Genomic DNA, 14,946 nt, shown 5'->3' on the forward strand with positions numbered 1-14,946 from the left:
TTGATACTGTCTGTGGTTTCAGGCATCCACTGGGGGTCTTGGATTATATTCCTTGATGATAAGGGGGGATTACTGTATATGGTGACAAAAATACACATGAACACATACAGGAAGGCCCAGAAGACTGTTTAATTCAGAAATAAAGTAGTAAAGTAAAACAGGTATGATTTTCTTTTTTTAAGGAGTTGATATGAGACTGAAATCATTGCTTAAGCTGGGAGGAAAACAAAACAAAACAAAAAACAGAATAGAGACGAATGACAGAACAAGAAGGTATGATAGATCAGAGGTAATGCTGTGGACAAACGGTAGATGTAGTAGGTGTAGGAGAAAGAAAAGGATAGTATTTGTGATTCAGAAAAAGATTTTTTAGAGTTTGAAAGTTCTCAGGTAGATCTTTCCAGATTATAATTAGATTAACTGTGTATATTTATTAAAGTAGAATAGAGGTAAATTACAGATGAAGGAGTCTTTTGAAGGAGCACGGTGGAACTTGTGGTGAATAACTACAAATGGGAGCTCGAACAATTGTTCTTTACTTTCTGACTTGGTGAGATTGGTTGCATAGAAGTAGTTGGTAGAGGCCGGGTGCGGTGGCTCACGTCTGTAATCCCAGCAGTTTGGGAGGCCAAGGTGGGCAGATCCACGAGGACAGCAGATCGAGACCATCCTGGCTAACACGGTGAAACCCCATCTCTACTAAAAATACAAAAAATTAGCCGGGCGCGGTGGCGGGTGTCTGTAGTCCCAGCTGCTCGGGAGGCTGAGGCAGGAGAATGGCGTGAACCCGGGAGGCGGAGCTTGCAGTGAGCTGAGATCGCGCCACTGCACTTCAGCCTGGGCGACAGAGCGAGACTCCGTCTCAAAAATACAAATAAAAATAAAAGAAGTAGTTGGTAGAAATGTAGTTTAGCAGAGTGAAATATGGCTTATCTGCATGTTTTTCCTTTCCAGTATGGTCCAGCATAATTTGTAAGTACTTACAGTAGTAGCAAGTACTTATCAATCTCCAGTGAGACTAGTCTTGTTAAGAAATTTTCCATACTCCTTAACTGAGCAGGAAGTACCACCATACACACAGTATTGGTTCTCAGATACCTTGTAGTTTAGATACACTACACATTGGATATTGCTTACCTAAAATGCATGGGACTGGGGGTGTTTCAGAGTTTGAGTTTGGGAATATTTGCCTTACACTTATGCTTACTGGTTGAGCATTCTTAATCCGAAAATCCAAAATGTTCCATTGAACATTTCCTTTAAGTGTCATGTCAGTGCTGAAAAAGTTCTGGAGTTTGGAGCATTTTGGATTTTGGATTTTCAGATTTTGGGATGGTCAACCTGTATTAGATCTTCCTGAGTGCTTTGATGTACCCTAAATATGAAACATTATTTATATTTTCTTTGTGGTTTAATCCACGTTCAGATAGGAAAAATAAGATAAGACAAGTTAAAGATGAGAGACTGTAGAACCATACTTGATTTCTTAGATTTGCACTATTCTCTGTGGTAGCCACCAGCCATTTGTGGCTATTAAGTACTTGCAATGTGGCTAGCCCAAATCGAGATGTGATATAAAGGTGAAATATACATTAACTATCAAAGAGTTAGTATGAAAAATATAAAATAGTTCATTAATAGTTTTTTGTATGGATTATATGTTTGAAATGACAATAATGAAAAAAGAATGTAAAACAGCTTATTAACAATTTTCGGCTTGAAAATATGACTCACTTTTTTCCTGGTGAACAGCCTTGAATCTTAGATAAAAGAAATCCACTTCCTTCTTTTCCTATAATCAAATGTTTAACTATTTGTTATTAATCCTTGGGTGGAAAAGCAAAAAGCAAATTTGGTGTGCGAATATGTATGGGGTGCTAAAAGCTTAATAAAATTTTCTGTGAATGGATTTTAAAATAATGTCATTAGATTTCTTGTTATTTTAAAGTTATATCTAATGAAAGGCATTAAACTTCAGGGATAAAGGTAACTAGTTACCAAACTTTTTAGCTGGTTAGTCTTGCCATCTAAAAGTAGACCTTTGCTTTTGTACTAGTTACCAAACTTTTCAGCTGGTTAGTCTTGCCGTCTAAAAGTAGGCCTTTGCTTTTGTACTAGTCACCAAACTTTTTAGCTGGTTAGTCTTGCCATCTAAAAGTAGGCCTCTGCTCTTGCTTCGTATGGATATCTAAGTGCATTATGGGGTTGTTTTTCATAAACGCTTCATAGCCTGTGGCTAGATTGTATTATCTGAGATAGCCAGTGTTATGCTTGGTGATGCTTTTTTTCCCTTTTCCTAGTTTTAGATTTTCTAAAGCAGTGTAGCTTCATTTGGGAACTTGTTAGAAATACTCATTTTGAACCCCAACGCTGTTGAATCAGAAACGACGGACTTGATTTAGGCCTCCAGATGATTCTGATGCACATGAAGTTTCAGAAACAGAGTCGTAGAGGTTCCGTTGTGTAATGGTGAGCACGCTGGACTCTGAATCCAGAGAAACATAGACGTAGATGATACTTACTTTTATAGAGTAACAAAACTCAACCTCTTTATAACCTTTATAACATATCTATTTGAAAGGAATTACATTCTTTTCTTTTTAATTCATCACTTGTAAAACTCTTACATTCTTAGGTGGATGCTCTCCGGTTGCGTTTGGAAGAGAAGGAAACCATGTTGAATAAAAAGACGAAGCAGATTCAGGATATGGCCGAAGAGAAGGGGACGCAAGCTGGGGAGATCCACGACCTCAAGGACATGTTGGATGTGAAGGAGCGGAAGGTTAACGTTCTTCAGAAGAAGGTAGGGTGCAGGTCTTCTGAGTTCAGTGGCCCATTCCTCATACGTCCTCACTCCTACCACTAAGTTATATCTAAATGCTGTCAGAGTTTCTTGCTCATTCTTCAATTTATGTTTTTGTGATTAGTAATTTGGAACTGTTGCTGCAGTAGTAGGTAGATTGTTAAGATTGCTGTTTCATATTCAGTTTTTAAAAATTTAAAAAACTGAAAATTGCATATTCAGTTTTTAAAAATTTAAACACGGTTAGTATCTTCCAGTAGTGCTTTTCATGCTGTTTCTCAAAAGTGCCTTGTAAATTGCCAAAGTGTTTGAACTGACATTCTTTTTCCCCTTCTGTCTTTTATTGCAACTGTACTAAATTGGTTTAGTACATGGACTTGGGATGGTACAGCTTCATTTATGTGTTTAATAAGATGACAATTTTAAGCTCAGACCAGGGGCATCCAGACAAACACGTCGTTCATATATGAGCCAAAAAATGTGTGTGTTTGTGTATTTCAGTACAGATCTTACTGTTCCTTGCCACTTGTTCTTTCTCCTTTTTTCAGTTAATATGTTTTGATATTCTTTCCAAGGGTTTCTTCATTGTTGTTACTAATAACATTGTATGGATGTACTATAATTAGCAAAATTCCTACTGATGGACATTTATTTTGCTAAAAATTTCTTCCTTTACATAAAATGATTCTGTAGTAAAAAGCATTGTACATATTTAGTTGATACATAAGTCAAGTATATTTCTAGGATAAAGTCCTTGAACTGCTGAGTGAAAGGATATGCATTTATAATTTTGATGGATTTTGCCAAGTAGCCTTAAAGAGATTGTACCAAGTTTCATTTCTACTATCAGTGATGAAAGCGATATATTCCCGCATAGTTGTCTACAGAGTGTGTTAAAAGACTTTTTTACTTTTTGGCAATCTGATAGGTGAGAAAACACTGTCAGTGTAGTTGCAGTTCTTTCATTATAAGAAAAGTTGAACATATTTTTATATTTAAAATCCTTTGTATTTTCTGTTATTTGATTATATGCTTTACCCATTTTTATTTTGAGTTCTTTTCTGCTTTTTTAAAAGTTGGTTTGTAGAAATTGCTTCCCAGTTGAAACATTAGCTCTTTTGTCTGATGTGAGTTCTAAACATTTCTTCCTGTTTGACTTGTTTATTGAGGCGGAGTCTCACTTTGTCACCCAGACTGGAGTGCAGTGACACGATCTCGGCTCAGTGCAACCTCTGCCTCCTGGGTTCAAGTGATTCCCCTGCCTCAGCCTCCCAAGTAGCTGGGACTCCCGGCGCCCACCACCACATCTGGTTATTTTTTTGTATTTTTAGAAGAGACGGGGTTTTACCACCATGTTGGCCAGGCTGGTTTTGAATTCCGTGGCCTCAAGGGAGCCACCCACCTTGGCCTCCCAAAGTACTGGGATTACAGGTGTGAGCCACTGCACCCAGCCCCTGCGCTTTTTTTTTTTTTTTTTTAAAGAAAGATGTCGTCCAGGCTGGTCTCAAACTCCTGGCCCCAAGCCATCTTCCCATCTCAGCCTCCCAAGACCACTGCTCCTAGCTCTGTTTGGCTTTTGACTTTGTGTGTGTGTGTGTGTGTGTGTGTGTGTGTGTGTGTGTGTGTGTGTGTGTTCAGACACCTTAAAGTGAATGTTTTAAGACTTCTGGATTTTGAGACATATTACAAAAGTTATATTTTAGAATGTTTCTTATTTTCTAGTGATATTGATCTGTCTATGTATCCATTAACATTGCTTTCATTTTTGTGTTTTTGTAATATATGTTAATAGCTAATTCCTTCCAAGGTACTTTTCTTTTTCAGAAGTGCCCTAGCTTTTTTTTTCTTGGCTGTTTTTCTATTTGAAATTTAGAGTCAGCTTTTATCATCTCCTGCCTTTAATTCTTTCTGTTGTGTTTTTTATTGGGATTACATAAAATGTGTAGTTACTAATTTATGGAGAATTGACAAGAGTAGGGTGTATCTTACCGTGAATGCATTTTTTGTTTCTCAGAAATGTTTTAATGTTTCCTTCATATCGATTTTATACATTTATTCAGCTTATTCCTAGGTTTTCTTTTTGTTACAAAGTGTTACAGTTTTCATTATATCTTCTAACTGCTTGTTTTTTTTTTACACATGAAGCCTTGTGATTTCTGTATATCAGTTTTGTACTTAGTCATCATACTGAATTCTCTTAAAGGTTTGGATTTTTTTTTTAGTGTATTCTTTTGGCTTTTCCAAATATGTAGTGATACCATTTCTAAACAACGCTTATTTTCCAGTGTTCAATTTTAATGTATGTCCCCATTTTCTCTCTTTTCTACGGATGTGTACCAGTGCACATGAAACCGCACTGCATGGTCGTGGACATCTTCAGATTATACCTGATCTGCATGAGAATGCTGTTAGTTCTCTCCCACTAAAGTACAGTGCTTGCTTTTGTGTTAGAATTGATAGATACATCAAGAAAGTATCCATCTAAATAAAATGAGTTAAAACTTAAACATTTTTTTATTGTTATTTTTTGTTTCAATAGTTTTTGGAGAACAGGTGGTATCTGGTTACATGGGTAAGTTCTTCAGTGGTGATTTCTGAGATTTTGGTGCACCCATCACCTGAACAGTGGGCACCATACCCAATGTGTAGTCTTTCATCCCTCACCCACTCCCACGTCCCCTTGACTCCCCACAGTCCATTGTATGTTTCTTATGCCTTTGCATCCTCATAGCTTAGTTCCCACTTGTAAGTGAGAATATGCAATGTTTGGTTTTCCATTCCTAAGTTACTTCACTTAGAATAATGGTCTTCAGCTCCATCCAGATTGTTGTGAATGCCATTATTTCGTTCCTTTTTATGGCTGAGTAGAATTTTGTGGTGTATATATATATATATACATATATACACACACACACACCACATTTTCTTTGTCCACTTTTTGATTGATGGGCATTTGGGCTGGTTCTGTATTTTTAGGAATTGTGAATTGTGTTATAAACATGCCTGTGCAAGTGTCTTTTTTGTACAATGCCTTCTTTTCCTCTGGGTCGATGCCAATAGTGGGATTGCTGGATCAATGGTAGATCTACTTTTCGTTCTTTAGGGAATCTCCATACTGTTTTCCATAGTGGTTGTACTAGTTTACATTCCCACCAGCAGTGTAAAAGTGTTCCCTCACATCCATGCCACTCTCTATTAGTTTTTGATTTTTAAATATTGCATTGTGGTTTTGATTTGCATTTCCGTGGTAATTAGTGATGTTGAGCCTTTTTTTTTTTGAGATGGAGTCTCGTTCTGTTGCCCAGGCTGGAGTGTGGTGATGCAGTCTTGGCTCACTGCAACCTCCGTCTCCTGGGTTCAAGCAATTCTCCTACTTCAGCCTCCTGAGTAGCTGGGATTACAGGTATCTGCCACCACACCCTGCTAATTTTTGCATTTTTAGTCGAGACAGGGTTTTACCATGTTGGTCAGGCTGGTCTTGAACTCCTGACCTCAGGTGATCTGCCCTCCTCGGCCTCCCAGAGTGCTGGGATTACAGGTGTGAGTGACCACACCTGGCCATTGTTGAGCTTTAATATGTTTGTTGGCCATTTGTATATCTTCTTTTGAGAATTGTCTATTCATGTCCTTAGCCCACTCTTTGATTTATTTGTTTTTCACTAGATGATTTGAATTCCTCGTAGATTCTGGATATTAGTCCTTTATCAGATGCATAGTTTGTGAATGTTTTCTCCCATTCTGTAGGTTGTCTGTTTACTCTTCTGATTATTTCTTTTGCCATGCAGAAACTTTTTAGTTTAATTAAGTCCCATCTATTTATCTTTTTGTTACATTTGCTTTTGGTTTGCTGTTCATGAAGTCTTTGCCTAAGCCAGTGTCTAGAAGAGTTTTTCCAGTGTTATCTTCTAGAATTTTTATGGTTTCAAGTCTTAGATTTAAGTCTTTGATCCATCTTGAGTTGATTTTTGTGTAAGGTGAGAGATGAGGATCCAGTTTCATTTTTCACACGTGGCCTGCCAGTTATCCCAGCACCATTTGTTCAATAGGGTGTCCTTTCCCTGCTTTATGTTTTTGTTTGCTTTGTGGAAGATCAGTTGACTGTAAGTACCTGGCTTCATTTCTGGGTTCTCTATTCTGTTCCATTCGTCTGTGTGCCACGATTGGTTTTGGCGACTATAGCCTTGTAGTATAGTTTGAAGTTGGATAATGTGGTGCCTCCACATTTGTTCTTATTGCTTAGTCTTGCCTTGGCTGTGCAGGCTGTTTTTTGGTTCCATGTGAATTTTAGGAATGTTTTTTCTAGTTCTGTGAAGAATGATGATGGTATTTTGATGGCAATTTCATTGAGTGTGTAGATTGCTTTCGGCAGTGTGGTCATTTTCACAATATTGATTCTACCCATCCATGAGCATGGGATGTGTTTCCATTTATTTGTATCATCTGTGATTTCTTTCGGTAGTTTTGTAGTTTTTCTTGTAGAGGTCTTTCATTTCCTTGTTTAGGTATTCTACTGTTTTTTGCAGTTATTGTAAAAGGGATTGAGTTGTTGATTTGATTCTCAGCTTGGTCACTATTGGTGTCTGGTAGTGCTGCTGATTTGTGTACATTAATTTTGTATCCTGAAACTTTACTGAATTCATTTATCAGATCTAGGAGCTTTTGGATGAGTCTTTAGGCCTTTCTAGGTATATGACCTTATCATCAGCGAACAATGATAGTTTGACTTCCTCTTTTCCAATTTGGACGTAGTTGATTTCTTTCTCCGTTTCATTGCTCTGGCGAGGACTTCTAGTACTTCGTCGAATAGAAGTGGTGAAAGTGGGCATCCTTACCTTGTTCCAGTTCTCAGGGAAAATGCTTTCAACTTTCCCCCGTTCAGCATAGTGTTGGCTGTGGCTTTGTCATAGATGACTTAAGGTATGTCCCTTGTGTGCCAGTTTTGCTGAGGGTTTTAATCATAAAGGGATGCTGGGTTTTGTTAACTGCTTTTTTGGGGCCTATTGAGATGATCATCTGATTTTTGTTTTATTTTGTTTGTGTTCGTTTTGATCTGTAAATAGTAATATTTTCAAGTAATAGACTTAGTAGTTTCAAAACATTTTTCACTTCTCATGCTGTCACTTCTCATGATCTCACTTGATCATTGTGTATTTTTCCCCAATTGTGCTTCTCATGCATTTACTTCTTATTAGGCACAATAGCATGTTGGTAAGAAATAAAACCAGACAACTTTTAGTGGATTAGAAGTTATTTGTAATTTTTACTATGATTCATAATGCGTAAGCCTTTTGGGTTCCGTTTCCTATTAAACTTTTCTTTAAGTGTAGGATATTAGTAAAATATGAATTTTTAAAATTTCACTGGTTATTGCAGTTGTGAAGTTTGTGAGGAGGGGAGTGATTTAATTATTTGGTTTAATACAGTGCAGGTTTCCGAAGGCATCTGGATGTACAAAGACTTGACTCACCACTGTGCCCACAGCCTGTTTGTCGCCGTAGGCTGATTATACCCAAAATGTTGGTGACATGATGGATTATCACTTTATTAGGTCGTAAGTGTTAGGGGCATGTATTTTACTTTTATAACATTTATTTTTCAGCTCCCATTTTCTTCGCTCTCATTCTATAAGGATTACTTCATTTAAAACCAAAGTGTTGAAAGATTGCATGGGTCTTCAGTCATTAAATTTTGCCTTTCAGATCGTGAGAACATGACAGCAAGCTACTAAAAAAGCCTTAGATGATTAATGTTACAAGAAAAGATAGACTGGTTAGAATTCAAAGGTCGTTTGCAAGTAACGCATTTCTTATTTTTCACTAGGTAAACATTTTTAGAAAAGTTTTCGTATTAGTCCATTTTCACACTGCTATAAAGATACTACCTGAGACTAAGTAATTTATGAAGAAAAGAGGTTTAATTGACTCACATTTCCATATCTGAGTCACTAGGGAGGCTTCGGGAAACTTAAATCATGGCAGAAGGTGAAGGGAAAGCAAGGCACGTCTTACATGGCAGCAGGAGACACACACACACACACACACACACACACACACACACCGTGCAAATCTTGAATATATTTTCTTTGTCCTTCCTCTTCATCCTTCACAGGAGGCAGCAGAGCAGAGGATCAGTAATTGTGCTCTCTTCGTACACTACAGCCCCAATAATTCATCATGTTACACACTTTTGTGTGTCTTGAAACTTACCAGATAGTTAGTACAGCTATTTTCAAAATAGGTTTATGTTATTAGTGCTTCTTTTTTTGTTTTATTTAATTAATTAATTTATTTTTTGAGACTGAGTCTCACTCTGTCACACAGGCTAGAGTGCAGTGGCATGATCTTGGCTCCCTGCAACCTCCACCTCCGGGTTCAAGTGATTCTCCTGCCTCAGCCTCCTGAGTAGCTGGGATTACAGGCGCCTGCCACCTCGCCCAGCTAATTTTTGTATTTTTAGTAGAGATAGGGTTTTGCCATGTTGGTCAGGCTGGTCTTGAACTCCCGACCTCAGATGATCCCCCCACCTCAGCTTCCCAAAGTGCAGGAATTACAGGCATGAGGCACCGAGTTCGGCCTAGTGCTACTGCTTTGTAGACAATTACCTTTATGCCTGTTGTTTTTCAGTGCTTAGATCCTTCCCATTCTGTGTACTGTTTTTGTTGACGTTACTGTATTAATGTGGTCAGAATCAACATTTTGATGTATTTCCAGCACCATTGTTGGCTGATAAAATAGAGATAGCTTTAAATTTAGTATCCATAAAAAATAAAATGAATACAGTAGATTTAGAGACAGTTTAAACTTCTCAAGGGATCTATGTATTTTTAAAAATTACATAAAAATAACTTTAAAATAAGTAATCCTTTTTTTCTTGGTAAAACATGCAGTTTTATGTATTTTTAGGCAGGAGTAACAACTTTTTCCACACTTCCATCCAGCGAGCAAAGGTCAAAACAGTGTTTATTATTCCAGCCACCGTATTTTTACTGTTTAAACTTTTGAAATTTTGTGTAGGACCGTGGAGAGAAGAGTGGTGCTTACAGCTGAAACTTAGTTTTAATACAGTATCATACGTACATATATATCGGTTGATTTTTTTGTTTTAATATAGTATCATACATATGTATATGTTGGTTGATTTGTTTGTTTTAATACAGTATCATACATACATATATGTCGGTTGATTTGTTTGTTTGAATACAGTATCATACATACATATATGTTGGTTGATTTGTTTGTTTTAATACAGTATCATACATATGTATATGTCGGTTGATTTGTTTTAATACAGTATCATACATACGTATATGTCGGTTGATTTGTTTGTTTTAATACAGTATCATACATACATATGTATCGGTTGATTTGTTTGAGACAGGATCTCACTGTGTTGCCCAGGCTGGAATGCAGTGGTGCAATTATGGCTCACTGCAACCCTTGTGTCTGGGGCTCAAGCAGTCCTCCTACCTCACTTCCTGAGTAGCTGGGACTACAGGCACATGCCACCATGCCCAGCTAGTTTTTTGTATTTTTTTTAGAGATGGAGTTTCACCATGTTGGCCAGGCTGGTCTCGAACTCCTGGACTGAAGGAATCTGCCCACCTCAGCCTCCCAAAGTGCTAGGATTACAGGCATGAGCCACCGTGCCCGACATCTTTTTTTCATTTTGTGTTATCGTTTATTTCTGAAACTCAGCCAATATGATGTATAGAGACAAATACATAGATATTGACAGGCAAAAAGTCATGGAGATAAAGTGTATTACTTGAACAAGACTTCAGATTGAATATTATTATTATTTAGTTTTCATTCATTTGCCTGCTTTGGGAGGTATTGGGAATGACATGGGTGGTGGTAGATAAAACACAGAAAAATTTCACCTACTTAATATTACTTGAACTAATCTCTGGGACCATAGTCCCTTGGCCATCACCAAGACTGAGAAGAATTGAATCAAGATTTTGCTTGAGGGGAAGGGTGTTTTGAATATCTTAGGGGAGTTTACAGTGCACTCACCTGCAGCTTACATTACAAAGCGTTTTGGCATGGGATAAAATGTTCATAACTGTGTGTGTTATCTTTAAACAGAGTCTTTGAAGCCATTCCCTCAGACAGTACAGGACATTTCCTACTGAAGGAACTCAGATGCAGTTTAGGTGTACTTATATGTGGAAACGATCCATCTCATAGTTTACTTCTGAATTAGCTGGTAGCAGCAACCCTCTGCCGTCTCTCCCCCAGTCAGAGGCTTCTCTTAACAGCCATGGCAGTAAAAATAGAACAGTGGAACTAAAATGTTTTCCAGAAGCAGAACCTATTGGTAGGGAAAGAATAAATTCAAAGTTGTTTACAACTCTTTTATCTTCAAACCATTACATATAAATTCATCAAATAAAAATAGCTAATGTGTTTTGAGCAGTTATTACCATTTTTATTTATTATTTATATTGCTTATTTTTGGATCATGATATTTCAGGCTTTTTATTTGATGAGTCAACATCTTAAGATTCCTAATGAGAATGGGATATAAAAAATCATTGGGTCATTGTTAACAGTGATAGGTCATTTTGACAGTGTGTGCACTTGAAATGGTCAATGATACTTCACCTCTGTGGTTCTCTTCCCCAAAATGCGCAACCCCAGTCCAATTATGAACAAAACAGTAGACAAATCCTAGCGAAGAATCATTCCACCAAACACCTAACTAGTGCTATTCAAAACTGCCAGGCCTCCAAAAACTAGGAAAGTCCAAGAAACTGCCACAGCCAAGAAGAGCCCAAGGAAACATGCCATCCAAACGTAATGACATATCCTAGGCAGTATCTTGGAACAGAAAAGTGACAGCAGACAAAAGCTAAGGAAATGTGAATAAAGCATGGACTCTTGTTAAGAATAATGTGTCTGTGTTTCCGTGTTGATACTAATGTAAGATGTTAACAGTACGGGAATCCAGCCTCTGGGTACACAGGAACTCTCTGTATCACCTTCTCTGTACCATCCTCACCTCTCTGCAAATCCAAAACGATTCTGAACAAAAAGTGCATTTAAAAAATCAATTCCAATTTGGCAGTGTATCAGGGTTAAGAAAAATATAGTAACAGTGATTTTGAGAGAGCTCAAAAATAAAACATTTGGATTGCCATTCTTTTCAAATCTTGGTGGACCCAAAACCTATAAATACTTCAGTGGGGGAGATCAGGGATTTTACCTTCGGAACAGTAAGGTGGTATGAATTTAATGGGGAAGAAGGAAGGGTAGAAAGTAGTCAACTTAATTCTATTTGTCTTCTTTGCCCCTGGCTTCAGGATCTCTCTCCACACCGTCGACCATTTGCCCCCCACTGTTGAATATCTCATGAACAAACAGGACAGATTCGATCTAAGAAAGACTCAATGCAAGAAATCCCTGTTATATTCCAGTGGAGAGTGTTAGTGGAACGGACCCCTCCATTCGAACTCTTAAATTCTGTTTCAATTCAGGTCATTATTCTCCTCTGCTTTCCTTAGAGGTTTATACAAATCTTAGGTACACCGGGAAACCGTCCTCTGAGCCAAGGTTCTTTCTCAGTGCCAGGCACTTTTCCATGTGAATTATATTAACAGGTAGCCCTGTGAGCCATGTTTCTACCTAACACAGTTGACAAATTTCAGTCCTGTTTCGTTTCACACAGCTGCCCAACTTCTGGTGGCTCAGAAGACAGCAGGTAGAGATAACCAAGTAGCCACCAAATAAGACTAGGAGACTTTCTGCAAAAAAGACAGCTTTCTGAAATGCTTGGTGAAACTGTTCGTTAGACAGAATGTACATCGCTGAATTAATGACGGAGTTTAAAAATAGCTCAGCAAGGCTAGGCGCGGTGGCCCACGCCTGTAATCCCAGCACTTTGGGAGACCTAGGCAGGCGGATCACCTGAGGTCAGGAGTTCGAGACCAGCCTGGCCAACGTGAAACCCCGTCTCTACTGAAAATACAAAAATAGCTGGGAGTAGTGGCAGATGCCTGTAGTCCCAGCTACTCGGGAGGCTGAGGCAGGAGAATCGCTTGAACCCGGGAGGCAGCGGTTGCAGTGAGCTGAGATTGTACCATTGCTTTCCAGCCTGGGAGACAAGAGCGAGACTTTGTATCAAAAAAAAAAAAAAAAAAAAAAAGCTCAGCAAGATGAAAATGTTCAGTATGGTTGGGTGTCTTGGCTGGCAGAGACACAATAAAGAGGGGCAGCCAGCAGATGTTAAAAGCCCCTAAAATGATCCCCAGGGTTTCTATGGCTTTCCTTGTTGGTAAGTAAATTTCCTGTTGTTCTAGGACACTATCAGCATGCTTGATTTTCATGTGTTTAACAAGTGGAGGACAGCCAGTTAAGCACCTTTGCCTCTCATGGAGGTTGGGGTTGAGGGAGCAGAGTGAGCTGTGATGACCTGGGAGTGGTGCTGTGATGATGGCGCCTGGATGTTCTTGTTGGGCACTGTGTGAAGATGATGAACAACACAGCCAGAATGTAGAAGGTCTTACATGTGGAGTAGGTGCTGCAGGAGATCTAGGAGAAGAGCACTCGGATAAGAGATACAATTTGAGATGGCCCATTTACTGTACTACAGGGCACTGGTGATGGCCCGGTACCTGGTCAGAACAACACGGAAATATAGGTTGGAGGCCATGTAGCACGTGATGCTAGAAGACAGCCAGATGTTGCATAGGAGTTAGCCACATTTCCAGGTGTGTGTGATGGTATATGTGATGCTCATGGATATAAACAAGATGAAAACGAAGAGACTTGCGCTCCAGGGAGCCAGTGAGATAGTTGGCTGGTGTGTGTAGCTTCCTGGTGAGGAAGACGGTGGCTGGTGTGTGTAGCTTCCTGGTGAGGAGGACGGTGGCTGGTGTGTGTAGCTTCCTGGTGAGGAGGACGGTGTGGCTGGTGTGTGTAGCTTCCTGGTGAGGAAGACGGTGGCTGGTGTGTGTAGCTTCCTGGTGAGGAGGACGGTGGCTGGTGTGTGTAGCTTCCTGGTGAGGAGGACGGTGGCTGGTGTGTGTAGCTTCCTGGTGAGGAGGACGGTGGCTGGTGTGTGTAGCTTCCTGGTGAGGAGGACGGTGTGGCTGGTGTGTGTAGCTTCCTGGTGAGGAGGACGGTGGCTGGTGTGTGTAGCTTCCTGGTGAGGAGGACGGTGGCTGGTGTGTGTAGCTTCCTGGTGAGGAGGACGGTGGCTGGTGTGTGTAGCTTCCTGGTGAGGAGGACGGTGGCTGGTGTGTGTAGCTTCCTGGTGAGGAGGACGGTGGCTGGTGTGTGTAGCTTCCTGGTGAGGAGGACGGTGGCTGGTGTGTGTAGCTTCCTGGTGAGGAGGACGGTGTGGCTGGTGTGTGTAGCTTCCTGGTGAGGAAGACGGTGGCTGGTGTGTGTAGCTTCCTGGTGAGGAAGACGATGGCAAGCAGAAAGGTGTTGGAGAGAACTGTTGTCAGGGTGAGGGTGGAAAGGACCACAGCAAGAGATCTCTAGCCCTGGAAGTTCCCAGCTCCTAAGCCTCTGGTATTTTTGTAGCATCAAGGGGTCTGTTGGAGGCCTCCTAGAGGATGTCTTCCATTGGATGGTTTTGTGAGGGCATTCTAGGGAGCTTTCTCTTCCACAGTCGTAGCTTCTCCTTTCACAGTTGTCTGTGAAAGGTCATCTTTCCATTTCATACTACTGGGAACCGTACATCAGAAGAGCGAACCACAGCAGAAAATCCCCAAGGCTTGATTACATGAAGAATATCGAGGTGAGGTGACTCCTAGCTACAGTTAAAGGCTTTTCCCAAATCAGATGAAATCCCAGGATGTCTGTGTGTTCCGGAACTCTGATGGACACGTGCTGAGTATGTTAGACAATTGCAGGTTGTCACACCACTGTGGTCAAAGCTGCACAATTTCTTGCCTTTGGCATTTTGACCCTTTTTAAGGCTTGAGACTTATACATGTTTAACTGTGTCTTCAGAATATTTCCCATCCTATTCCAAAGAGATTGTGGATTTCAGGTTGCTGCCTGGGAGCTTTTAAAGTTAGAGACAAAAGGGAGTACCAGCTTCTTCAGAGAAGCAGTCCGGTCAGCAGCTCACAGTTTTCCTAGGTGAATCCTGACATACGATTGGTACTTAATTTTGGTTCCACTTCCACT

General features: G+C 39.8%; 1 protein-coding gene across 20 annotated transcripts in view; it reads left to right on the forward strand.

Moving 5' to 3' along the window:
• The window catches only part of ERC1 (ELKS/RAB6-interacting/CAST family member 1), a 503,040-nt gene that overhangs the window by 105,526 nt on the left and 382,568 nt on the right, over positions 1–14,946 (forward strand). For all 20 annotated transcript variants that reach the window (XR_012419854.1, XR_012419846.1, XR_012419850.1 and 17 more), the window contains one exon: positions 2,636–2,803. Coding sequence is in view for 11 of the 20 variants with exons in the window: in XM_045366369.3 (XP_045222304.2) it covers positions 2,636–2,803 (168 nt within the window). In the remaining 9 variants the exon portion in view is untranslated. The remainder of the gene's footprint in view (positions 1–2,635; positions 2,804–14,946) is intronic.

This window comes from Macaca fascicularis, chromosome 11 (assembly GCF_037993035.2).
Source record: "Macaca fascicularis isolate 582-1 chromosome 11, T2T-MFA8v1.1".
Lineage (NCBI taxonomy): Eukaryota > Metazoa > Chordata > Mammalia > Primates > Cercopithecidae > Macaca > Macaca fascicularis.